This window comes from Phyllobates terribilis, unplaced genomic scaffold (assembly GCF_046119375.1).
Source record: "Phyllobates terribilis strain yellow unplaced genomic scaffold, ASM4611937v1 Scaffold_13__5_contigs__length_258822181, whole genome shotgun sequence".
Lineage (NCBI taxonomy): Eukaryota > Metazoa > Chordata > Amphibia > Anura > Dendrobatidae > Phyllobates > Phyllobates terribilis.
The window spans coordinates 95,994,335-96,022,036 of NW_027362773.1; the positions used below are offsets into that span (position 1 = coordinate 95,994,335).

Consider the following 27,702-nt stretch of genomic DNA (forward strand, 5'->3'; position numbering starts at 1 on the left):
TCATAAAAATCTGATATATCTTGATGCTGCCAAGCGCCTGAATGCCCGTCAGGCTAGGTGGGCACTGTTTTTCTCGCGGTTTAATTTCTCCGTTACTTACATCCCTGGTACTAAGAATGTTAAGGCGGATGCCTTGTCTCGCAGTTTTTCTCCCATAGTCGGTGCTGAGAAAGAGGAGAACATTTTACAAGAAGGTGTTGTGATAGCTGCTTTGGACTCCGTTTTGGAAGATGAGATTCTTAAAGCACAGGAGAATCTAACACTCCTCATGGGAGGTTGTTTGTGCCTGGGACCTTTAGGAGAGATTTGTTTGTTGAGTGTCACGAATCTCGGTTGGCAGGTCATCCCGGAATCTCTGAGACCAAGAGACTGGTGGGTCGCAGTTTTTGGTGGCCTGGATGGCAGAAGGAAGTCATTAAGTGGGTGCGTCAATGTACTATATGTGCTAGATCTAAGTCCTCACATACTCCTGCTGCGGGGTTGCTTTGTCCTTTGGAGGTTCCCAGTGCTCCTTGGACACATTTGGCTATGGACTTTATAACTGACCTTCCCCCCTCTGAGGGTTTTACTGTCATCTGGGTGGTCGTGGACCGTTTTAGCAAGATGTGTCACTTGGTTCCCTTCATCAAACTGCCCTGCGCTAAAACTCTCGCTAAGGCCTTTGTCAAGGAAATTGTCAGACTTCATGGCGTTCCTACTGACATTGTTTCTGATAGGGGTCCTCAGTTCGTGGCTCGTTTTTGGCGTGCCTTTTGTGACAGGTTGGGAGTTCATTTGTCGTTTTCGTCCGGATATCATCCTGAATCTAATGGCCAGACAGAAAGGAAAAACCAGGATGTTGAGCAGTTCTTGCGTTGTTTTGTGGCAGACAATCAAGAGGGGTGGTCTGAGTTTCTGCCACTTGCTGAATTTGCTCTGAACAATCATACATCTTCTTCTGCTGGTTGTTCGCCTTTTTTTTGATGTTCTGGGAGACATCCGTCGTTTGGGTCGTTCTCCAAGTTGGGATCTGCCGTGCCTGAGGAGGAGAATTTTTCCGGTGATTTGGAGAGAGTTTGGACGGATGTGCGTGGTAATCTTCAGGAGGCCAACAGAAAATCTAAAGACTACTTTGATAGGAAACGACAGGAGGTTTTGTTCGCTGTTGGTGACATAGTTTGGTTGTCCTCTAGGAATCTGCGGTTGAGGATTCCTTCTAAGAAATTGGGTCCCAAGTTTGTAGGGCCCTTTAAGGTGCTTCAGGTTGTCAACCAATCTGCTGTTAGGTTGGAGGTTCCTACCTCCTGGAGAATTAATCCGGTATTTCATGTCTCTCTGTTGAAAAAAGCTGTTGTATCGGATTGTGACGCCTCTGCCTCTGTTCCTCCGGTGGTGGAGGACGGGGAATATGAAATTTCTCGCATCCTTAACTCTAAACGGTATAGAGGTAGTTTGCAGTATCTTGTGGCCTGGAAAGGTTTCGGACCCGAGGATAACTCTTGGGTGAGGTCGGATGATGTTTCCGCGTCCAGACTTATCAGAGCGTTTCATAGGAGATTTCCTGATAAGCCTGGTCCTAGGGGATCCGGAGGATCCTCTTAGAAGGGGGGGTACTGTTAGAACCTTGCTCTTAGGTTTTTTCCTTTGCTGGTCACATGACCTTGTTGGCCTATTTAATCCTGCTCCGCCCTTCTGGCTTTGCTGGACTTCATTGTATAACTACTTTCTAGCTAGCCTGTGCTCTGTATCTAACTCTGTTAGTTTGCTTGGTCTACGGACCTCTGTGTTCTTTATATTTTGTTTGTTCGTCTGTCTGCTACTATTTCTGTTAGGAGGTGTCCCTTTTCCTCCCAGTCCCTAGTACTTGTAGGGATTCCTCCCCCACATCTACAGGTCTCCGTACAGACTAGCTTAGGACTTTAGCAGGTCTGATCGCAGGATCAGGTCCCCTGTTACATCGTAGGGATTAAGCTGAGTTCTATCGTAGGGACAGATCTCCTCTCTTTCCTTAGCTCTGGTATCAGAACATAACAGTTACTTTCCCCCGTGTTTGTCTCCCTTTTTGTCTTTAGTTGTTAGTGGGGACTGACTAGTGCTCATCCCCCCTTCCCTATCCATGGCCAAGCTCTAGGGAGATACAGGGTTTAGGTTCCTTTGCGGCGATTGGTGAGGAACCAATATAGGGACGTTAGGGGAGACAGGGTGATCAGCCTAGGAGGTCTCCACTTCCCCTTTCCCTAGTGTCTGGGCTCCCTTCCCCTCATCCCTTCGTGTTGCACTTTCCTACACTTTATGTGACAATTCTATGTTATCATTGGAGCACAGTAGTGCATTAGTACATTACATGGACGTGTTATTGACGCAGTATATGGCAGTATTATTGAAGTATAGTAAGACAATATTATTTGAGAACTGTATTGCAGTACAAGTCCACTGTATGGAAGTAATATATAAATGCAGACAGACAATATATAGAAATATTTCAGCAGTCATATTTGAGCATTGCTTGATACAGAACACTTTGCGGTCTAAATGTTGCTCTCATTATATGCGGCACTATTGAATATGAATTCATGTGTTCAATTTTTATCCTGATGGAATAAATTTTTCCTTTTTTTCTGAATTGTGGTTTTATTATTTGACAGCAGTATCGAGCTGCTATTTTGGCACTGTAGAGGAATACTATTTTGGCACTGCAGTAATTACACATGATTACTTTTATACTTAATTAGGGAATTATATAGCAATGTTATTTATACCTTTATTATGATACTGTAATTATGGTTTCCATAGAAGCAGTTCTGGGGCCATTTTTCTTGTACTGTTTCTTTAAATAAAAAAACATCTGATCAAACGTGACAGGTCAATAGCAAAAGAAGGACGTGTGAGCGCAAATGTACAGAGTTTCCCCAATTAGACGGCTGTTTTGATAATGTGACACCCCAGGGGTCTGGTTGCCACAGTGATAGAGATGTTATGTCTGAGAGCAGGTGGGAGGTCCTTTGGTCAGGGATCCTGTGCATGCCACACCTCCTGCCCAGTCTTGGGAGGGGAAGAACTTCCCCTATATAAACCCGGGGCTGAAGCAGGGTTAGGAGTCCAGGAGAGTAGAGACAAGAAACAGTCATAGGAAGAAACAGCTGGAGCTCAGTGGGAGCAATACTACTACGAGTCAGGGGCTGGCAGCTGCAGAGCTCGACCTGACTGGGAAGCTTTCTTACCGGACCCGGCGTCCGAGGCTGTGGGGACTAACTCTTACCCAGCAGCAGAAGCCGACCGGCAGGGGATTTCAGGTCCTCAGGCCCAGAAACCCGAAGGCACGGTCACACGTGTGGGACCAGCACCGCCATCGTGGAGCGGAAGCCAATAGAAGGCCCCGAGTCACCGGCCATACGGGTGAGCACCACACGGTACACTCAGGGACGTGGGCTACTTATATCCGCTTCTAGCAAGGTAGCCAGAAGAGTACAGTCAGTTTAGGAGGCCTACAACTCCGCCTGGCCAGGGGAGATCCCATCTGCTCAAGGACTGACCAGGCCCCGTTCGCTAGCAAGTACTCCGGGAGGGTCTATCGTTGTTACCAGTAAAGACCCTGAATTACACCGCACCGTCTCTGAGTGGTTCCTGCTACCCCCATCTTCCACGTCGGCTGCCCTGAGGCCATGCCCCTCCCGTTGGGGGTTATACCATCCACGCTGCACCATCCTTCCACCGGCCTCAGCGGTCTGCCCTGCAGCGGCAGCTCCATAGCTGCATTCAACGGGTGGCGTAGTCATCCACCATCTACTGCTAATAGACTGCCACTTAGTCTGACTCCCTGGGCACGGAACGGGTCACCGCCACGAGACTACTACCCCCATCTGATCCGGCTCCGGGTAGGCTCCCGCGTGCGCAACGCTGCGCGACTCAGGCCCAGGGGCGCGTCAACTTTTGGCGTAGTCGGCAGGATTTCGTGCCCGCAACCACCGGGTACTGCGTGCCTGAAAAGCAAAGACTGTTCAAACTTACCAGTGGTGAAGTTTTCCCGCCATCCGGCGCCATCTTCTGCCTTCTTCCCGCCGTCCGCGAAGTTTTCCCGCCATCCGGCGCCATCTTCGGCCTTCTTCCCGCCATCCGTGGAGTTTTCCCGCCATTGGACGCCATCTTGAGGACGCCGCGCGGGAAGAAGAGGGACGTGGACTGCGAAAGCGCGCGAGAACTGAAGCCCCACCTCACGTCCGGACGTTGCGTAAGGTCCTGGAAGGAGCCCAGCAGACGCCGACGTCACCTGAGCGCGACGGAAGGTCCTCAACCCTGACGATCTACTGCGGAGCCGCGGCCTACGGAACAGGATCATCGCAAGGTAGGCCACGGTCCACTAGGGGGGAGGAAGATGTCGGATACGGAGGAGAGCTTCACTGCCTCAACCCCCGCCAGCGCCACCGCTGCTGCAGTTATGCCCTTCACCATGCCCTATATCCCGGGAGCAGCTTGGCTACCCCAGTACTCAGGGGAGTCACATACCCTGCATGACTTTAGAGAAAAGCTGGATAGCCTCTTCCAGGTGTACCCCCTCACAGAAGAGCAAAAAGTGAGCATCCTGGTGGCCCAACTAACCGGGGCAGCTAAAAGGGAAGTAAAATCCTGGCCACCTGGGAGGAAGACTGTCGCAGGGATACTAACCCGGCTGAAGGATACCTTTGATACCCGCACCTCAGCCGAGATTAAGCTTAGATTCTACGGGTGCAAGCAGCGAGCGCATGAGAGTATAAGGGACTATGCACTAAACCTACAAGAGGCCCTGAGGGCCATTAAGCAGACCGACCCTGATGGAGTGGGAAACGAGGACAGGCTGTTGACTGAACAATTTATAGAGGGACTGTATTGTAATGCCCACCGAACCCAGTTGCGGGCGATGGCCTTACAGGATCCCCATCTGGGCTTTGCACAGTTCAAGGACAGAGCCATCCGGGTGCTCCGAGAACCGGCACCGGGTGGCGTTATGACCCACAGGCGCCCAGCTATTACTTACCACCAGGAGGCGGCGCCCTTGTCGGCAGGGCCTGTGGGAGCTGATGCGCAGGCTTTGGACAATGACCCGGCTCCAGACCTACACCATCAGGTCCAAGAGCTAGTTAAGAGCGTTGCTGCGCTAACCCGAACTGTGCAGTCTTTACAGGTTTCCACCCCAGGGAAGATCCAGCTGGCATCCGGACCGGAGGACATCCCGTGGCGTCGACCAAGGAGGACCCCACCGGCCAGAGGAAGACCCAGTGACCGATACAGCGAGGACGGACGACCCATCTGCCGCCGCTGCAATCAACCCGGACATATGGCAAGGTACTGTTCTTTAAACGGGCACAACCTGGGGTAGAGGGCCAACCCCCAGGAAAAAGATCACCAGGCCCATCGAACTGGCGCGACAGATATGTGGGAGGACGTCCAGTCTTGCCTGTGGTACTGGATGGCATTCCCATGAGTGCCCTACTGGACACCGGGTCACAGGTCACCACCATCCCGTACGTGCTCTTTAAGCAGTACTGGAATGACTCGGATATTACCCGCTACCCTGACGACGACTTGAGTATCATCGCCAGCAATGGCCAGCCCGTGTCACAGATCGGATTTAAAGAGGTGACCATCAAAATCGGTAGAGTCGAACTGGCAGCACAGGGACTGATCATTGTAGATATTGACAAACATGAGAGTCACCCAAAAATAACTCTAGGAACTAATGTAATTGAAAATTGTCTTGCAGAGGTGATTTTCCTTTTACAGCAGGTTGCCAAGAACGCCAGCTCCGGCGAGCAGCGGGTGCTCCAGAAAGAGATCCGGGCACTGATGCGACGGCAACAGGTGGAACTCTCCGGCGGTGAGATTGGTAGCGTAAGAATGTGTGACCCTTTTCCTATTGCCATGCCCCCAAAAAGTGAAATGATGATTTGGTGCCGGGCAGCTATTGGTCTGAGAGGTAGGGATTACCAGGCAATGGTAGAACCAGTTTACTCGGACAGTAGGCCCACCATTTTGACAGCACGGGGGGTGGTTGATGTACGCCATGGGAGGGTGCCCGTTCGCATAATAAATATCGGGGAGAGGGAAGTGTATCTGCCCCGGTATGCCACGCTAGCTAAATTATATACCATTAACCAAAATCCTATACAATCTGTGGAACCCTTGCCTCCATCTCACCCGGAGGAAGGTAACGGCTCTAAGAAAAACATGGAGGACTGGTGTCAGCAACTACATCTGGGTACTGACTCCACTCCCGCACACCAGAAACAAGGAGTCTATCGGGTGGTTCAAGAGTACGAGAGAGTGTTCAGTAAACACCCGTTAGACTTCGGGCGAGTCAAGGGGGTAGAACACCACATCCCCACGGGAGACCATCCTCCTATAAAAGAGAGGTATCGACCCGTACCCCCTGCCCACTACCAACACGCCAAGGGGATGCTTAGAGACATGAAGGAGGCTGGGGTGATCAGGGATAGCTGTAGCCCCTGGGCAGCTCCACTAGTCTTCGTCAGAAAAAAAGACAACACCATGAGGATGTGTGTAGATTACCGGAAAATCAACCGTATCACACACAAGGATGCGTACCCCTTACCAAGGATAGAGGAGTCATTGGCTGCTTTAAGATCTGCTAACTTCTTCTCTACCTTGGATCTCACTAGCGGGTACTGGCAGGTTCCTGTAGCAGAGGCGGACCGGGAGAAGACCGCATTCACCACCCCGATGGGACTTAGCGAGTTCACCTGCATGCCGTTCGGACTCTGCAACGCACCAGGAACCTTCCAACGACTAATGGAGTGTTGTCTGGGCCACAGAAACTTCGAGACGGTCTTGTTGTACCTGGACGATGTCATCGTATATTCCAAGACGTATGAGGACCACCTGAAACACCTGGCGGAAGTGTTCGAAGCTCTGGCGAGTTACGGCCTAAAGGTGAAACCCTCCAAGTGTCACCTCCTGAAACCAAAGGTGCAGTACCTGGGACACGTGGTGAGCGCTGACGGAGTGGCTCCCGACCCTGATAAGATCACCGCAATTAAGGAATGGCCAAGCCCCTCCAGCGTAAAAGAAGTGCGGCAGTTCCTCGGGTTGGTAGGCTACTACCGAAGGTTTATTCCCGGTTTCACCAAAAAGGCAGCACCTATGCAGGACCTCCTGATAGGCCAGTCCCGGAAGGCCAAGAACCAGAAGCCGCCCTTCAAATGGGAGGAGCTGGAAGAAGAGTCCTTCCGCCAGCTGAAGATGGCCCTCACGGGGGACGAAATCCTGGCGTACCCGGATTATAGCCAGCCCTTTATCCTCTACACCGACGCCAGTAACATCGGGCTAGGAGCCGTACTGTCCCAGATCCAGCAGGGGAAGGAACGAGTAATCGCCTACGCCAGCCGAAAACTGCGACCCACCGAAAGGAACCCCGAGAATTACAGCTCATTTAAGCTAGAGTTCCTGGCCGTAGTATGGGCAGTCACCGAGCGCTTTAAGCATTACCTCGCTTCTTCCCGGTTCACCGTGTACACGGATAACAACCCGTTGACACACCTGGACACGGCAAGACTCGGTGCCCTGGAGCAGAGGTGGATGGCCCGTCTGTCCAACTACGAGTTCACAATCAAATACCGGGCCGGACGCTCCAATACCAACGCGGATGCCCTGTCCAGGATGCCCAACCTGCCGGACGAAGGAGAAGATCCGGAGGGACTGGAAGAAGTTGAACTCCCTGCGTTCCACCGTCATGGGACTATCCAGTATTCCCACCGGGTAAGGAGTAAGCAGGCTGCTACGTTGAACCCCTTACCTCACTACAACTGGGCGGAAACGCAAGACAGCGACCCTGCCGTCCGACTGGTGAAGGAGATGCTGACTCGCCCGGAGGCTTGCCTTGAACCAGACGCTCCGGAGGAAGCCAAACAACTATGGGCAGAGAAGAGTCGACTGTTCCTTTACAAGGGGAAGTTGTGCCGCAGAATGGTTAACTCCCGGACGCATGAACTACTCTGGCAAGTAGTGGTGCCACGAAGAGACGCAGCCATGGTGATGGAGGCATACCACGACGGAGCTGGACACTTCGGGTGGAAGAAGCTGGAGTTCCTGCTGCGCGAGCGATTCCACTGGGTAGGCATGAGGGGAACCATTGAGAAGTGGTGCAGAGACTGTGGCCCGTGCAACCTGAGAAGGAAGGACCGTGCCAGCCAGAAGACTCCCCTGCAGTCCATCGTCACCCGGCAATCGTTGGAACTGGTAGCCTTGGATCATGTAAAACTGACCCCAAGCAGAAGTGGCTACGTCTACGCGTTAACCATCGTGGATCATTACTCCCGGTTCTTGGTTGTCGTCCCCGTCAAGGACTTAACGGCTCAAACAGCAGCTAAAGCCTTCCAGCAGCACTTTTGCCGTCCACACGGGTACCCGGACCAAGTGCTGACGGACCAGGGACCTGCCTTTGAAGCGGAGGTCTTCCAGGAATTCTGCAATCTGTATGGCTGCCGGAAGATAAGGACGACACCCTACCATCCGCAAACTAATGGACTTTGTGAGAAAATGAACCAGGTGGTAATGGATCTTTTAAAAACGTTGCCCCTGGAAGAACGCAGTCTGTGGCCTGAGAAGTTGCCCGATCTGGTGGACCTATACAACCACATCCCGGTAGGTTCCACCAACTGTACCCCGGCTTACCTAATGAGGGCAAGACCTGGTAAGTTACCTGTTGACCTGGAAATGGGAGTCCTGACACCCGAGGACACTTCACCAGAAACAGACTGGGACACAGAGAGGCAGCAGCAGTACCGGAGAGTACAGGAGAGCGTGGAGCGAAGTCTCTGTCAGGCTAGGGAAAGACAAGAGAAAACTTACAACCAGTATGCTCCCGCTGTTCCCCTGGTACCCGGAGAGCAGGTCTTGAAGAGGAAGAGACGGCTCCACAAGTTGGACGACCAGTGGGAAAAGGACCCGTACACCGTACTGCCCTCAAGCCACGAGAACCCGAAGGTTTGTACCATCAGTAAAGACGGAGGGGAAACCACAGCTATTGTATCCCGGGACCACCTGAAGAAGTGTCCCGAACAACTAAGGAACCCTGAAGAGGAACAAGAAGACCATCGACCCGTAGAGGAAAGGGAAGATATGGTTAGTACTGTGCTCGGGGACTTCCCTCGGTCTTGGACTCAAGTCAATGGTGCGGTTGTGGTACCCGTACTCACCTTCCTCCAACCAGCCTCCCAAGCACCTACGGAGCAACAGGTAGAGCTGGAAGAACAGCCGGTCCAGGAGGCAGAAGACCCCACACCCGCAGACCAGGAGGATCAACCCTCTGCTTGCAGTGAGCCTGCCATATCCCTGGTGAGCCAAAGAGCCGGTAGACAGCTGCCCAGTTTACCCTTGACAGCTCCTACACCCTGTAGTTCAGGGCTAGGCAGTCAGCTCCGTAGGTCCACTAGGGCCACTAGAGGCCAGTTACCCGCACGGTGGAGGATTTGAAGTGTATAAATTGTTTTATTTATGTTTACCTGTGTATTGTTGCTTGTGTATAATTTTGTGTTTCTAGTTATTTGTAGGAGTCCTTGGTGGATTTACCGGGAATCCTGTGTACATAGTTGGAGCGTAACCCAGGACGGACTAAAGACTGTTAAGGACTCGGGGTAGGACAAACCCCTACCTGGTTACGTCTCCCTGTTTTGGTGAAATGGACACCTTGCTTTTCTTCAAAGACTGCACCCGGTTACGGACATGCCGTAACCATCTTTATATGTTTTTCTTATTGTATTATTATTGTTTTTATCTTGTTATGTTTTTCTAAAATATGTTTAGTCCCGGAGTACTAAATTTCACTAGGGGGGAATGTGACACCCCAGGGGTCTGGTTGCCACAGTGATAGAGATGTTATGTCTGAGAGCAGGTGGGAGGTCCTTTGGTCAGGGATCCTGTGCATGCCACACCTCCTGCCCAGTCTTGGGAGGGGAAGAACTTCCCCTATATAAACCCGGGGCTGAAGCAGGGTTAGGAGTCCAGGAGAGTAGAGACAAGAAACAGTCATAGGAAGAAACAGCTGGAGCTCAGTGGGAGCAATACTACTACGAGTCAGGGGCTGGCAGCTGCAGAGCTCGCCCTGACTGGGAAGCTTTCTTACCGGACCCGGCGTCCGAGGCTGTGGGGACTAACTCTTACCCAGCAGCAGAAGCCGACCGGCAGGGGATTTCAGGTCCTCAGGCCCAGAAACCCGAAGGCACGGTCACACGTGTGGGACCAGCACCGCCATCGTGGAGCGGAAGCCAATAGAAGGCCCCGAGTCACCGGCCATACGGGTGAGCACCACACGGTACACTCAGGGACGTGGGCTACTTATATCCGCTTCTAGCAAGGTAGCCAGAAGAGTACAGTCAGTTTGGGAGGCCTACAACTCCGCCTGGCCAGGGGAGATCCCATCTGCTCAAGGACTGACCAGGCCCCGTTCGCTAGCAAGTACTCCGGGAGGGTCTATCGTTGTTACCAGTAAAGACCCTGAATTACACCGCACCGTCTCTGAGTGGTTCCTGCTACCCCCATCTTCCACGTCGGCTGCCCTGAGGCCATATCCCTCCCGTTGGGGGTTATACCATCCACGCTGCACCATCCTTCCACCGGCCTCAGCGGTCTGCCCTGCAGCGGCAGCTCCATAGCTGCATTCAACGGGTGGCGTAGTCATCCACCATCTACTGCTAATAGACTGCCACTTAGTCTGACTCCCTGGGCACGGACCGGGTCACCGCCACGAGACTACTACCCCCATCTGATCCGGCTCCGGGTAGGCTCCCGCGTGCGCAACGCTGCGCGACTCAGGCCCAAGGGCGCGTCAATAACATGTCGTATCTTCACGAGTTCTGCTAAAAAGAGCAAACGCAGCTCTGCTACATCCACGGCAGCGACAATATGAAGGAAGAGGAATAAATGGCGGGATGGATATAATGTATACATCACCATGATGTACGGTAGAGAAACGAACAAAGGAATTATTAATCCAAGTGACTGGAGTCAAGTGAGCTCTATGAAATACATGACACTTGTAATGAGCCAATTAACCTCCGTCATACAGAATTACGCCGCTCCCCGCTACAATTCAATGTGCCTTCTCTGATGCAGTCACACCATGGAAGAATGAAAAACACCCAGCCATGAAAGTCACACACTTCACTCCTGTAAAAAGCCAATTGCATTATTATTACTTGTTTAACATAATTAAAGGGATAGTAACAATTTTAAAGGGGCAGTACACCTCAATATTTTGGGTTTTATCCATTGGTGTAGCATGAGCTGCCACTACCCAAGAGCAAGGCAGGTATTATCCTACCCTTAACCACACTGCCTACCACCAGTCCAGTATTGAACCCTTTATTCCCCCAAAAAATGTATTGTATTTTAAGAAAATACTGATGTAATTATAGTTTTTCCTTTGACGATTTAGTTATTTTCTGTTTTTTTGCTGAAATACGATATAAAATTTTAAAAATAAAGTTATGCATTGCAATATTCTAATCTAATCCTAACCCTACAGATAACCCTAAACCAAAGTGTATCTAAATCCTAATCCTAACCCTACTCCTAAATCAAAGCCTAGCTAAATCCTAGCTCTAACCCTAATCCTAACCCTACAGCTAACCCTAAACCAAAGTCTAGCTAAACCCTAGTTCCAACCCTAAACCTAACCCTAAACCAAAGTCTAGCTAAACCCTAATCCTAACCCTAGACCTCGTCCTAACACTACTCCTATCCCTAATTGTAAGCCAAAGTCTAGCTAAACCCTAATCCTAACCTTAGTCCTCTACCTAACACTACTATCTCTAATTCTAAGCCAAAGTCTAGCTAAACCCTAGCTCGAACCCTAATCCTAACCCTAAACCAAAGTCTAGCTAAACCCTAATCCTAACCCTAGTCCTCATCCTAACACTACTCCTATCTCTAATTCTAAGCCAAAGTCTAGCTAAACCCTAGCTCGAACCCTAATCCTAACTCTACTCCTAGCCCTAAATCAAAGCATAGATAAACCCTAATCCTCTCCCTAACACTACTCCTATCTCTAATTCTAAGCCAAAGTCTAGCTAAACCCTAGCTCGAACCCTAATCCTAACTCTACTCCTAGCCCTAAATCAAAGTCTAGCTAAACCCTAATCCTAACCCTAGTCCTCTCCCTAACACTGCTCCTATCTCTAATTCTAAACCAAAGTCTAGCTAAACCCTAGCTCGAACCGTAATCCTAACCCTACTCCTAGCCCTAAATTAAAGTCTAGCTAAACCCTAATCCTCACCCTCTCCTCTCCCTAACACTACTCCTATCTCTAATTCTAAGCCAAAGTCTAGCTAAACCCTAGCTCGAATCCTAATCCTAACCCTACTAGCTCTAAACTAAAGTCTAGCTAAACCCTACCTCTAATCATAACCCTAACCCTAGTGTTATCCCCAACTCCAAAGTCTAGTTAGGGTTACAAAAAGTATGTAAAAAGTTTATTATATAGATGTTTTTTGCTTCAGCAGAGGACACTTTTTAAATGTGGGACAGCTCTCCTGTAACGGGTGTGTCAGAAGTGACAGTCGCCCTGCAGTTGTTGCAGGGGATCTCTTCGTTTGTCATCACACACATCTTTTTAGTAGCCGTCTTTCTAAGACCCAGCGGCTTCCTTCCTCTGGCTAATTAACACCCTGGCCTGGATGTTTAAATACCTGCTGTTTGCTAGAGGGAGGTGCTGGCGATACTCAAATGACCCCTTGTGAAAGCTTGGAGCTAGTACATTATTTCTCTCGTGCTAAGAGGACGTGTGTTCATCTCTCTGAAGTCGACTAAAGCCAAGCCATCTTCCCTTGTTTGTTCCCCCTTGTTGTCTTTAATTGTCAGTGGGGGTTAACTAGCGCTCATCGCCTCCCTTCCCTAGCCAGGGTCAAAGGCCATGGAAAGACAGGACGAGGTTCCTGTGCAGCGATTGGTTGGGAACCAATATAGGGACGTTAGGGGAGACAGGGTGATATAAGGTCAGCCTAGGAGGTCTCCACTACCCCCTTTCCCTAGAGTCTGGGCCCCCTTTTCCCCCTTCCCTACGTGTTGCACTTAGTCTTTCCTACACCTTGCGTGAGATTTCCCAGCAGGTCTGTTCCAGTGGGAGGGAGAGTGGACTTTATTCTTAATGGGATTGCCCGTATCTGCAATGTGAACTTTGCCACAACTTTGTGCCGAGAAAAGGCTGTTTTCATTTGTGAGCTGTGGTCACTTATGGACTTTTAATAAACCACTCACTGTTTGGATATAGGAACTGGATCCCTGTGTGTTTTACCGGCTGCCAAAGAGCATGAATACCTACACAGGTCACTGACCACAGACCTTGATCGTCGTCTGATCTTACATGTGTCTTACATATTTCCTTTGGCCCTCGTGTTCCCCTAACTATGGCTTCTGAAGCTATTGCAAAAATACAACCTCCTTCGTCTGGGACTGTAGGGACCGTGGACACAATAGAAGAAAAGGCTGCTAAAATAGTAATACCTGACTGCAGAGCAGACTACAAAGGGCTAGTTTGTAGTCTGTAACCATGGAAATGCATTAGATTGCATTAGAGCTGTATACTTGATAATGAAAACTATTTACAAGGCTTCCTATTTCTGAACTTCAGATTAATTAGGGTAATAAGATGGTTGTACATGTCTTTTTTTTTAAAGGCTTCCTTTTTAAAGCTGTGACCCAGTGATACAATTTCCCTATTGTGTTCTCTGGACGCAGAGTGCTGCTGTGTGGGGGCAGAATTATAAAAAACAATGAAACCAAGGAGCTCAGCGAAGGAAGCCACATGGGCCAATTGTCTGAAACAATGGTGTTTCATCTAGGTTTGGTCGGGTGCCGTAGACGTGTGCACGGCGGATCACTTTCTGACACGTTCGGCGATACATTTCTTCCCTGGCAGCTTGGTGCAGGAGGCTTTCTGGCAGGTCTGTATTGTGAAAAACGCTCCAGCCACAAAACTGTCTGCCATTAATTCTCAATTAGAGAGAATTCCCATTCATGTGCTGCAATCATAAATAATTTCTCCGCATGAATCCATTGTGTGTTGTAGTCAATCGGCTCAGGAAACAAAATTCTATTCAGTCTTTATTTTCCCAATAGGGAACCATTGTAAGCATCTTGAAAAAAAAAGACTTTTCTCCTCTGGGTAATATGCAAAAAAAGGCACAATACAAGACAATCATCAAATAGACTGAGCTGTACATAGAGATATGGAGACCCCATTGAGGAACGGCCCCTTAGGTATATACTCAAGGTAAACACCCAAAAAGAGTCGTGGGGCTAAATGTATTCATGATCACTTGGTATAAAGGGAAGGTGTTAGATATTTCCTATAAGAAAGAGGTCACAACTCCTGAAACAAAGTCTAGAACGTGTGTGACATAAGAAGTTCTGCAGGATACAACACATAAAGGCAAAAAAACTATAAAAAGAAATATATGGAGGGTTATGAGGGTAAAGGTGGGAAAAAAAGGAACAATATTATATGGAAGGAATAGGGTGTGGGAAAGAAAGGAGGAAAAGGGGCATGGAGAGGATGAGAGGAATGAAGGGCTGGAAAAAAGAAAGTAATACATGGTGGAATAGAGAAAAGGACGAGAGGGTGGGAAGGAACAAAGGAAAGAAGGAGAAAGGGAATGGAAGGAGGTTGCCATAGAAGAAAGGAATAAGAGGCAAGAAAGAATAGATAGTACCAAGGAAGGATTAAAGGACTAAAGGGTGGAAAGTAAGGAAGGACTGGAGGGTAGGAAGAAAGGACTGGAGGGTGAGAAGGAAGAAAGCAAGGAGGGTAGGAAGGAAGGAGGGTGGGAAGAAAAGAAGGAGGGTGAGAAAAAAGAAAGGAAGGAGGGTAAGAAAAAAGGAAGGAGGGTGGGAAGAAAGGAAGGAAGGTGGAAAGAAAGAAAGGAAGGAGGATGGGAAGAAAGGAAGGAAGGAGGATGAGAAGAAAGGACGGAAAGAGGATGGGAAGAAAGGACTGGGGGGTGGGAAGAAAGGACTGGGGGGTGGGAAGAAAGGAAGGAGGGTGGGAAGAAAGGAAGGAAGGAGGGAAGAAAGGAAGGAAGGAGGTAAGAAAGGAAGGAAGGAGGGAAGAAAGGAAGGAAGGACGGTGGGAAGAAAGGAAGGTGGGACGGTGGGAAGAAAGGAAGGTGGGACGGTGGGAAGAAAGGAAGGTGGGAAGAAAGGAAGGAGGGAAGAAAGGAAGGTGGGAAGAAAGGAGGGTGGAAAGAAAGGAAGGAGGGAAGAAAGGAAGGAATGACGGTGGGAAGAAAGGAAGGACGGTGGGAAGAAAGCAAGGAAGGAGAGTGGGAATAATGGAAGGAAGGAGGGTGGTAAGAAAGGACTGGAGGATGAGAAGGAAGAAAAAGAGAAAGGAGGGTAGGAAGAAAGGAGGGTGGGAAGAAAAGAAGGAGGGTGGGAAGAAAAGAAGGAGGGCATAAAGGAAGAAAGAGAAAGGGAATAGAAGGAGGGTGAAATAGAAGAAAAGAATAAAAAGCAAGAAACAAGAGAGATAGTACCAAGGAAAGATTAAAGGACTAAAGGGTGGAAAGTAAGGAAGGACTGGAAGGTGAGAAGAAAGGACTGGAGGGTGAGAAGGAAGAAAGGAAGGAGGGTGGGAAGAAAGGAAGGAGGGTGGGAAGAAAGGAAGGAGGGTGGGAAGAAAGGAAGGAGGGTGGGAAGAAAGGAAGGAGGGTGGGAAGAAAGGTAGGAGGGTGGGAAGAAAGGAAGGAAGGTGGGAAGAAAGGAAGGAAAGAAAGAGAAAGGGAATGGAAGGAGGGTGCAAAGAAGTGAGATAGTACCAAGGAAGGATTAAAGGACTAAAGGGTGTAAAGTAAGGAAGGAGTGGAGGATGAGAAGAAAGGAAGGAGGGAAGAAAGGAAGGAAGGAGGGTGGGAAGAAAGGACTGGAGGGTGAGAAGGAAGAAAGGACTGGAGCGTGAGAAGGAAGAAAGGAAGGAGGTTGAGAAGAAAGGAGGGTGGGAAGAAAGGAGGATGGGAAGAAAGGAAAAAAGAACTGGAGCATGGAAAGGAAGGAAGAAAAATAAAGTAAAGAACTGGAGGGTGGAGAGGAAGGAAGAGAGAACTGGAGTATTAGGAGGGAAAGAATGAAGGTTGGTAAGGAATGAGGGTAACAAGGAAGAGGGGACTGTAGGGTGGTAAGGAAGGAAGAAAGTAATGGAGGGTGTTATGGACTGGAGGGATGGAATGAAGAAACAAATGGAGATTTGGAAAGATAAATTTAATGAAGATTGATAAGTAAGAAAGGGTAAGAAAAAGAAAACTAACAAGTATTCACAAAAAGAAAGGAATAGAGGGAAGGATGAAATGTATGGAGAGTAGAAAGATATTAAAAAATAAGGAATCAAAGGAGGAAAAGTATGGAAAGTGACAGGAATGAAGATAATGCAACGGATGAAGGAAATATAGGAAGGAATGGAAGAAGTGAAGGAAGGTACTGTAGAAATTATACAAAAACATAAGATAGAGGAGGTAAGAAAGTTAGGTATGTAGGTAAAAAGATCAGGAAGGAAAGAATGAGGGAAATAATGAGGAATGTTAGAAAAAGGGTAATTGAATGGGATGGAATAAGATAATATAAGGATCAGTAATCGGTTGTTTGCTTCTCCTACGTATCTTTTGTACTTCAGTGGAAAAATAACCGATGCAGAGAATGTTGCTTCATTGTTAATTCCAGAAGATTATCCAGATGATAAAGTAACACATTCTATACACCGGAATATTACAATTTCCCATCAAACATTGTGCAGATCCCCTCATGCAACCAAATCAGCTCCGACCAGTCGGGGCCTGGGCTGTGCAGGACCTCTGCATGTGTGATGTTTTATTTAGGATGCAACAATTTGGAGGCTGGTCCTCATTTCTTTCTCATGTTCCACAAACCATTCCTAAATATTTTATATCTATTTGGCAGGGAGCATTATGCTGCCATGGAGTGTACCTACACAATGCTAGGTAGATGGTACTTGTCACATCCATAAAATGCCAGGATCCAAGGTTTCCCAGCAGAACATTGCCCATCACTCTGCCTCTACTAGTCCACCTTCCCCCAATAATGCATTTTGGTGCCATTTCTTCTCACGGTAAGGGAGGTACACACCCAACGTTCCGCATGATGTAAAGACGACGTGATTCATCAGACCAGTCTATGGCCATTGCTCCATGCTCCAGTAGTAATCCTTATGTGCCCACTTGTAGGCACACTGAATAGTGGACGAGGGTCATCATGGGCACTCTGACGGGTCATGCTAAGCAAGTTGTGATGGTTTCGATGTTCCTATAGACATATACCAATAACCTCAGCACCGATGATGGATTTGCTGAAAATGTGATGTTTTAATTGGTACCAGATCAAAATACAACAGATTATGTCCAATGGTCAATATTTGTTGTTTCATTTGTGCCGGATCAAAATAAATCACATTTGCTGCAAGTCCACCTTCGTTCCTCATTGTCGGTGATGAGGTTATCGCTATACCTTTATACTGCACGCTCATCTTCCTATCAGCGCTCATTCCCGATAATCGTGTAGTGTGAATGCACCTTTAATTCTTGCACATTTTTCCAACTTTCAACACTTGGCGCCCTATATGTCCCACCCCTGACAGGCGCCATTGTTGTCAGATAATTAATGTTATTTCCATCTCTTGTGAGTTTTTCTAATGTTTCGGCTGATTGATGCAGATACAAATCACACACAGATCTCGTTGTCCCGTTATTACTGATGGAACCACATTTCAGCTCTCAATGCTACAAGTTAATAGAAGAAAAGTACAATTACAGTTTTTGTCTCCGACACTCGTTACAATATCATCTTTGTGTCTGCGGTGACCTCCCAAGTAATTACACAGAGACCGGCATAAACCAAGATATTAGACTATTGAAAGAAAACAGACCTCCCAAGAAGAGATTTTCAATTCCACTTCTACAAGTGCAAGAAGAGCATCAACATTTCTCTCCGGGTTAACATCCAATTTATTTTTGGATTCTCCTGGCACTATCATTTTCTACAAATATATACACAATCATCCGGCACAACTATTTACCGCCTCTCAGGTCCTGACTGCGGGATAAGTGTGTGTCACACAGTAAATATAGACATTCATTACATCAGATACGTTTGGATTCCTACCTTCACAATAGGTCGGGTCACCTTGAATGGGGACAAACCCGTTCCGACATTCACATGTGGCTTTTGTGATCCAGTTTCTGCATTCAGAGTTTTCTCCGCACCGATATCCATCTGCACAAAAGTCATGTCCTGCAAAAAAAAAAAAAAAAAAAAAGTCTCAGCAGAGTAGAAGGAAAAACTTAAACCTGTTCTTTCACATAAAACCCATGTTCTCGCTGCTCTTGTCCGGCACAAGTAGTTCACACTGCGCACATTTTTAGCGCACATCAGGCTATTAAGTCCAAGAATTTTCCCACTTGTTAAGCTCTGTAACTTGCAATTCATTCGCTTTCAGTAGGTAGCTCATCTTCATCAGCATTCTGCCAGCATTATATGTGCTGGGACATTCTTTCCATCATGCTATACTTTTGCCATGGCTTGAAATTAAGTCCAAACCGAGCACATTTTTAGTGCACATATCAGTCTAAGACATCCAGATATTTCCCCATTTGTCAAGTTCTGTAACTTGCCATTCACTCTCTTTCTGTAGGTAGCTCAGCTTCTTCAGTATTCTGCCTGTATTATATGTGCTAGGACATTCTTTCCGTCATGCATTTCTTATGACGTTGTCCAATAGCTTGAAATCCCGCCTTTGTTATGTCTGTGTGTATTTTGACAGACAGGAAAGCTGGGAGCAGGGCTTGAAGATCCCCAGGTACTGTGCTTAGGGTGCACGGTCCCTCCCTCTTAAAGGGCCAGCGCACCATCCAAAAGTTCCCCAGTCAATGGCTGGGAGACACTTATTTTTTAAGGCACCTCCACCTGGTAGGAGGTGCCTGAGCAATGTTGTTAGTCTGCTCCCTGCATCCTTGCTAGTTGTCAGGTCCCGTTTGCCTGTACCTGCTTGTTCTTGTCTCGTTCCTGCCTGTACTTGCTTGTGCCTTCCAGCTGTACCTTCCTGTACCTGCTTGTGCCCACCAGTATACCAGCCATCCCTGCCTGGACCTGCCTGTGCCCACCTGTATACCAGCCGTCCCTGCCTGTGCCCACCTGTCTACCAGCCGCACCTGCCTGCATCAGCCAGCACCTGACAGTTCTTGGCCTGTACCAGCTATACTTTCCATTCTTGGCTGTTCCAGCCTTCTGTCCCTTGGGGGTAAGCTGCTGGGCATCGGAGGTCAGTCTTGCTGTAACACCTAGTCATGCTCCTCCAGGCACTCTTTGGACCATGGCATAGAGGTTCCACCTCTCCCGTTATACATATTCAGAATTATATGATGAGATTTTTGCTACCTGAAGCCATCACTAGGGGGAGCTTATTTTATACACTGAAATCAATGATCACCCAGTATGGAGCTCCCCCTAGTGGCTCTATACTATCCACTGATAGGACTTATAATAAGGTGAGGTTAATATTCTAATACTAAGGAGCAAAATACCCATTGTGCAAGTAAATAAGAAAAAATAAATAAAAAATATTACAGTTTCACATAAGATTCTAAAACTAAATCAAGATGATAAAACAATGTTCAAATATTTTCTCCTACAGCAAATGAAAACGTTTCCTAAATCTGATAGCAAATTCAGTCCATTCTTTAATTTTTTCCTCCAATATTTTTTTATTAATTTAAAAACAACTATTAACCAATAATTAAAGGGATAAAAGATAAAATAAAAATAAAGGTAAATAGGAGGGAAAGTAAATAAACGTTAATAGGGAATATGGGAAATTGGGAAAAGGAGGTAATTAAAGAAATAAGAAAAAGAGATAAACACAGAATAAAAATAAAAGAGGGGATAAGAAATACATGAAAAAAATCCCTACAGATATAGGGAAAGACATAAAAACAAGAGTACCTTTGCTAACCTGTCTTTCTTCTAGAATTTTATAAAATATTCAAGCTACACTAGTCCACTAGATACAGTCATAGAAGGGTTAATACAATTGTCAACAATGTGAAGTCATTATAGGGAGTCTACGGCAGTCTGAGACACACACCCGTCTTATCATTGGCTCAGGATGCTCCTCTTTCCCTCCCTTGCAGTTTTACTAATTCCCACTTTTGGCCCCCTGAGCAAGCATTTATGGAGTCTACTACCCCCTGAGCAAGCATTTATGGAGTCTACTACCCCCTGAGCAAGCATTTATGGAGTCTACTACCCCCTGAGCAAGCATTTATGGAGTCCATTACTCCCTGAGCAAGTATTTATGGAGTCCACTACCCCCTGAGCAAGCATTTATGGAGTCTATTACCCCCTGAGCAAACATTTATGGAGTCTACTACCCCCTGAGCAAGCATTTATGGAGTCTACTACCCCCTTAGCAAGCATTTATGGAGTCTATTACCCCCTGAGCAAACATTTATGGAGTCTACTACCCCCTGAGCAAGCATTTATGGAGTCTATTACCCCCTTCGCAAGCATTTATGGAGTCTACTACCCCCTGAGCAAGCATTTATGGAGTCTACTACCCCCATCAAATTAATTCCACATCTACATAGACTTGTATCCAATTAGAATAATTTTCCAGTTGGAGTTGGAGATTTTATTCCCTTATGTGCATCCTATAAATGCAGAGTATGAAAGTTTTTTATTCATTCTTGTTAGATCGTTCTCTGCTCTATACGCGCAAAATGAAATAAAGATTTTACCTTATTTTCCATTGTATCGAGTCTCTAATCTGTAAAAATCTGAGCAATGGAAAAAAAAAGTCCAAAAGTATTCTATGACCATTTATAAGTGACCGGAACTGGAAAGTTTTATAAAAACTTATAACAGATGTCAGGGGTGCGCTCATGTCCGGACATCAATCAAAATAGACATTGACTGACAGTTCCATTAAAGAGAATTTCTCACTTTTTGTTTTCCTCCCTAATAACATTTTATTCATTCAGAAACACAAAATATTGCAGCTAGAAGAAGCGATAAACCAATAAATCGGATGCATCTGCTCACACATTCTTTATCTTTATCATTTATCCTTCATTTCATTATATTCCGCAGTAAAGTGCTGCGGAATATATTGGTGCTATAAAAATAAAAATGTTTATTATTATTATTATTATTTTAGACATTATTTTTAGTTGCTACAACAATTAGTGTGTGTTTATGTCTATTTTAGATTTTATAATTTCATTTCAATTTACTTTAATTTGTTTCGGTAACAATTTTTTTTCCCCCATTTTACTGTAGTTTTTTTCAGACTTACATTTTGATCATGGTTTTATTTTACTCTTATTTCATGCTGTATTTTTTTAATTTTTTTTTTACAAATAGGGATTTATTTGAGCACGGAATCTGGCCGGCATGCACATAGTCGGTGCTTATATGAAAACAACATTGCTTATTTACCAGTACTGACGAGCTGCAGAATCTAATAACCCTTGACACATCTACTGGGATTTCTAGAGACTAGAAGTGGTATTCGGGGTGCAAAGATCAGAGTTTTTTTTCTTATGCTCTATTCTCGAGACACAATCAGTGATGGAGGGGAATGTTCTTCTGTCAGCACTTCAGTTGTGTAACCAGTAACTTCACACTGACACATGAACGAATAACACACAACACTAAAAACTCTACAACCATCATACCCTAAATAATGAGCAATATTTCAGGGTTCACTTTAATAAAATGCTCGTTGACAATTAAAATAAAAATTGCTTGTTTCATGATAATGTAAAATTACTTCATCATAATATTTACGCATCAGCAGTCTAAGAAAATAAAGGGTTTACCCAAAAAAGCATAAAAAAAGAGAAACAACGGTATGGCTTTTTGAAAGGGAATATATCATCAATTTAAAAGGATAACCTAACAATAGAAGTTCATGCTAATAGTATATGAGGTTAAGGAGATGGGGGGGGGGGGGGGGAGGTGAGCTGTGATATCACCAACAGTCAATAGTGGATCCTGTTTTATTTGAGGTGACTACTAAGAAGTGATCTCCACAGAATAGGAAGTGACTACTGAGAAGTGATCTCTACAGAACAGGAAGTGACTACTGAGAAGCGATCTCTACAGAATGAGAAGTGACTACAAGTGATTTCTACAGAACAGGAAGAGACTACTGAGAAGTGATCTCTACAGAACAGGAAGTGACTACTGAGAAGTGATCTCTACAGAACAGGAAGTGACTACTGAGAAGTGATCTCTACAGAACAGGAAGTGACTACTGAGAAGTGAGCTCTACAGAACAGAAAGTGACTGCTGAGAAGTGATCTCTACAGAACAGGAAGTGACTGCTGAGAAGTGATCTCTACAGAACAGGAAGTGACTATTGAGAAGTGATCTCTACAGAACAGGAAGTGACTACTGAGAAGTGATCTCTACAGAACAGGAAGTGACTACTGAGAAGTGATCTCTACAGAACAGGAAGTGACTACTGAGAAGTGATCTCTACAGAACAGGAAGTGACTATTGAGAAGTGATCTCTACAGAACAAAAAGTGATCTTTACAGAACAGTTGCCCCAGCAGGGAGGAAAGCATTTGTGGTCCTGGGATATTATGGGTAAGCAGCACCTTTAAATTTTGAATTTTATATATATTGATATCCAACTACTCTGATGTTCAGGGGACCTTACTAGCACTATGATTGTTTCTATGTGAACTTATTGTTGTTGACCTGTGTAAATGCTGGGGCTCCCTCAGGTTGCTCCCATACCCCACATTGGACTCCGCCTATCCTTGAACTCTTTCATGCTTCTTCATTAGACCTTGGTATTTTATATGTTTGATATTTTTAATTTTTCAATTTCTCAATAAACTTGTACTTTTTAATTGGTGTTTGGTGATTTGTGGCTACTCCAGTTCTTGGTGGTTTCACAAGTTTTGACTATTTTCATCTGTGCAGCTTTTGCCTTGGCATTATACATTGATTTTTTTTGCACAGATTATAGGTACTTTTCCTATGTATTATTTCTGTCCACACTACATTTGGTTTCTGGTCTGATTTTTCCCCTTTAGTGATGATGGGGTATTAGATTTTGGCCATATTAACAAATAAGAGTCCACGTAATGCCCTCACAGATCTGTTCTGCTGGGATAGGAGCTGCTCCGATAATGAGGCTTTATATTCAGTATGTTAGAGCATATGGATGTCATAGAATTAAGTCATTGATTTAAAGGGGTTGTCCAGCCTTAGGCTACAAGTCTGTAGTCACTATGTGACCACGCACTGTAAAGATTCTTCGGTGCCAGTCGCGGTGTCACGGGTGCAGTCGCCCTGCAGTTGGTTGCAGGAGATCTCTACGTTTGGCATTACAGACATCTTCCTAGAGGCTGGCTGTCTCTAGGACCCAGTGGCTACCTCCCTCTGGCTAATTAGGTCCCTGGCCTGGGTGTATAAATACCTGGTGTGTCTGAGAGGGAGGTACCGGCGATATTTATTACTACTTGTGAAAGCTTTAGCAAGAGCAGTACTTCATCCTCTCTGGAGCTTGAGGCCGTGTGCACATTTGTCTGGAGTCGTCTAAAGCTAAGCAATTCCCCCCTGTTTGTCTATAGAGTTTAGTGGAGATCGACTAGTGCTCATCTCCTTCCTTCCCTAGCCATAGCCATACACAAGGGAAAGTCAGGGCGAGGCACGCGTGCGGCAATTGGTGAAGAGCCAATATAGGGACGGTAGTTGAGACAGGACCTTTCCCTAGTGTCTGGGCTCCCTTTCCCTCTGTGTTGCACTAAGTCTTTCCCACACCTTGCATGACACGCGGATGGTCATGTGACCACAAGTTTGTATTTTTCATTCTCTCAGCCATAATCAGACTAGTCGTGTCTAGCCTCTCTCAATACACTTGCATTGAGCAAGGCTGCACACGTTTAGTCGGCATGTGATCGCATGTATGCAAATCACATAATTGAAGTCACGCGCCCGCCACCATCACTGGACAATCCTCACAGCACAGAGCATGGTCACATAGAGTGACTGCAGACTTGTAACATAAGGCCAGACATCCCCTTAAAAAGAAGATCTTTCACCATTTTGAGCATGCTAAACCGGCCAAAACTCTTCATGAATCAGGGGCATCTGACTCCAGCCCATCTCCTTGTCAAGAGAAATGTGAACAACGCCGGGAGATCATTCTTTTTATTAAAAGGGGCGGCTTAGTGCATTTTCTTAGGAATTTATAATGCAGAAATTAGCCCATTGTGTGGGAATAATCTACTATAAAGTCACATACTGTGTGGGTGATATCCTTGTGTTTTATACAGATTTTTTTCATACTGAACACAATCCTTGCTTTTTTTCTTATGCAGGGAACAGAAAATAGCAAAGTATGTGCCAATATTACCCTGAAATTCAATGTACAGGAGTCTGACAGTGCTCATTCGCTCCGTTCTGTGCCTCATCCCAGCAGCCATCTCAGTTGGGCATATGGATCCTGGGTTCTTTTATTACTTCTCTTTGATATTTAGGGAGTTTAATCCGTCTACCTTCCCTGACAATTTGAGGAAGCAGGTAATCCAAATCCATCACCAGAGTGCCAGAAACTGCTTAACATACAAATTGAAAGACGCTCACAATTTTTACATTTTTCATGGCCTTTCTATATATAAAAAAGTCGAGTTAACCCTATTTTTTTTTTTTTTTTAATAAATATCGCTTTAATCCCGGTAGCACCTATGATTAATAAAAGCCTCAAAAAAGTTGAGAGGTCTTCCTTTTTTACAACTTAATTTAAGGCAGGCGTGGAAATTGTGATTTCTCTTTTTGTAATTTTCAGTAAGAATAAAAGATGTTTTAAAGGATGTTCTCATATGAATTAAGCAAGTCTCAAAAGTTCAGCTTCAGTGGCAATGAAATAATGAAAATGTGGCTTAAAAAGTTTTGCAAAAAGGCAACATTGTATATTGTAATTCATATTTAATTCTCCATGCAACATAGTATACTATTTGCTTCCTCATCAGTTGTTACTTTTTTTTTTCCTCCCTATTTATCAGATAGCTGCTGCAGAATGTTCTACCCTTTTCCTCCCCCTCTTTGCCCAATAAGGACCCTTCAGCCCCTATATACACAACATTGATCCTAGCTACAGTCACACAAACCCAAAGCAGAAATATCACTTTACCTTAATCTTTATTTGTTTACAAACTTGTACAAAATTGCAATTCCACAATAAATAAATCAAGTCTAAAACTAATAACATTCCATAAATAAGAAAAGGTAAATAAATAAAATCTAAGATTGTTACAATGAATCAGGAAAGTTATTCCTGGAAAAAAAATAATGATAGATGATAAGAGTCCTGTGTGGCTCGTCTTGGACCTCAGGAAGCCTTTAATTAGTCGTTTGTGTGCTATGGTGGTGGCATCTTGGCGGTGACATGACATCTACCAATCTTTATAGGTGTTCATCCATTGTAGTAAAAAGAAACAAAAAAAGTTGCAACAACCTGAGAAAATGTTAAGTTCTTGCAATTGTCACTAGTGGTTTAGTCTCTCTGTAGTTGGTGTAGACAAGCGGGAAGCATCCTGTGACACCAGAGATGATATAGAGCTATAAGACCCAGCATCCTCTGCCAGCCACAATGGATATTGGGAGGTGTAGTCCCATAAATTGGCAAGTGTAGATTCAGACTTTCCTACACAATATATGGAAATTATAAAAGGTGGAAAAAGGAAAAAGAAAAAAAAAAAATCATTGAATTTGAGTCCACCAGGTATCTTGGGTGGCCTAGCCGAAGAGGGACATCCAAGCCTCTGCTGCGGAGTCGGCCGTTAATTCTTCAGGTTAGTTTGCGCTTTCGGGCTGAGGCTCCCCCAAGGTTTATCCGCTGGACAGAACGTCGGGATCTGTGTTGTGAAAACAGGAAATGGTGCTTGAGCCGTCTGTTATAAGTCTAGGGTTATTCTCACAGAATCAAAGAAATGTATTCACTTATAAGAGACACGTCGGGGAGATAGAAACTAGTGACCCCAAAAAAAGGAAAGTGTAACCCGGAACAACGACATCATCGAGTTTACACTTAAAAACAATATAAATGTACACAAGAAATACTCTGTGCTGCTGGGAATCTGTTCCTTTGCCTATGTGACCCCCCAGAAGAATGGAATACTTTTCTCCTGAAATGCTCTGTGCTGCTGGGGCCACATTCCTTCTACTCTGTATCTCCATCTCTTAATCCCACAAGAGCAATACAGTCCTCTCCCAAAATACTCTGTGCTGCTGGGTCCACATTCCTTCTGCTCTGTATCTCAGCATCTTACATTGCACAAGATCAACACAGTCCTCCCTCAAAATACTCTGTGCTGCTGGGAATCCTGTTCCTACACTTTTTTCTCCTGAAATGCTCTGTGCTGATGGGATCCCTGTTCCTTTACCCATGTAACCTCCCAGAAGAATGGCATACTTTTCTCCTGAAATGCTCTGTGCTGCTCAGGCCACATTCCTTCCTCTATATATCTCAGTCTTTTACATCCCACAAGATCAACACAGTCCTCTCTCAAAATACTCTGTGCTGCTGTGATCCAGCTCCTTTCCAATGTAACGCACAGTCTACGACCTTCCCATAAGATGACACGGCCCTTGTCACCTGCAGTTCTGGACCCACTAACCTCAAGTTGACTGCTTGCACAGGAGAGGCGCAATCATCTCCTGAAACACTCTGCACTGCTGTGGGCAATCTGTCATGAACAGTTTGTTTAAAAGGTACAAAGACGAATAGTACAAAAGATAAAACTGCTGCAAACACTACCGATCAGCCCTCTTCCTGACGGACATTGGGGGTTGTAGTTATTACTCTGGTTGCGTCCTTTCTTATGCAGTTACCTGATCCTGATCTACTATCTGCCATAAGGATCAACTCGTACCTAATCCATTACTGAGCAGGAGACGCCGCTGGGCATTTCATCCAGCAGGAAACTTTCCCGGCATAAAAGGCAATCGATGCCGGATACAAATAAAACATCTGCATCTAGAAACACCTGCTGCGAGCCAGGAGCAAACTATCCCTCTCTGTTATCAGCCATTCCTGGTTACTGCAGTGCGTTTCACCAACACAGTGCCGCATTATCGCTGCGCTCCCTTCACTCTAAGGATAAAAGGGGGTCTCAAAGGTCAGACCCCGACTATCTTACTGATATGCGTCCCTTTAAACAGGCATTTAATTTATTTTAATGGCCACAATGCAATGATTTCATTCCACCATGGTGGCAAAGTAGGAGGATTACTCACATGGTACAATGCTCCCCCTCAGGGGTGTAACTATAAAAGGTGCAGGGGTTGCAATTGCACCTTGGTCAATGTGAAAAGAACAATACTATTAAAAACGTGCAATGATTGGGGCCCCGTTAGAGTGTTTGCATCGGGGCCCATGAGCTCCACGTTACACCACTTGTTCCCCTGCAGATTAAAGTTGATCGCTGAGGTCCCATCTTACTTTGGCGCACTTTCTAGAACTCTCCCGGACCATAAACATTAAAGTCGACTGAACCCGTGAATATCAGAGGGAGGGGCCGATAGTCTAATGTGCATGGGGACCCCCCGACTCTCCCCCAATAAATGATGTCAGGGAAAAGAAGGATCCGGCACGCTGGAGTTCTGATTGGCCGATCTTTTTTTTACGAGAGATCAGTCCGACAGCGGCCAATCAAA

At 45.9% G+C, this 27,702-nt stretch overlaps 1 protein-coding gene across 2 annotated transcripts in view; it reads right to left on the reverse strand.

Moving 5' to 3' along the window:
- NELL1 (neural EGFL like 1) overlaps positions 1 to 27,702 on the reverse strand; it is a 932,419-nt gene that overhangs the window by 590,431 nt on the left and 314,286 nt on the right. For both annotated transcript variants that reach the window (XM_073658224.1, XM_073658225.1), the window contains exon 12: positions 18,134 to 18,262. In XM_073658224.1, coding sequence (XP_073514325.1) covers positions 18,134 to 18,262 — 129 coding nt within the window. The remainder of the gene's footprint in view (positions 1 to 18,133; positions 18,263 to 27,702) is intronic.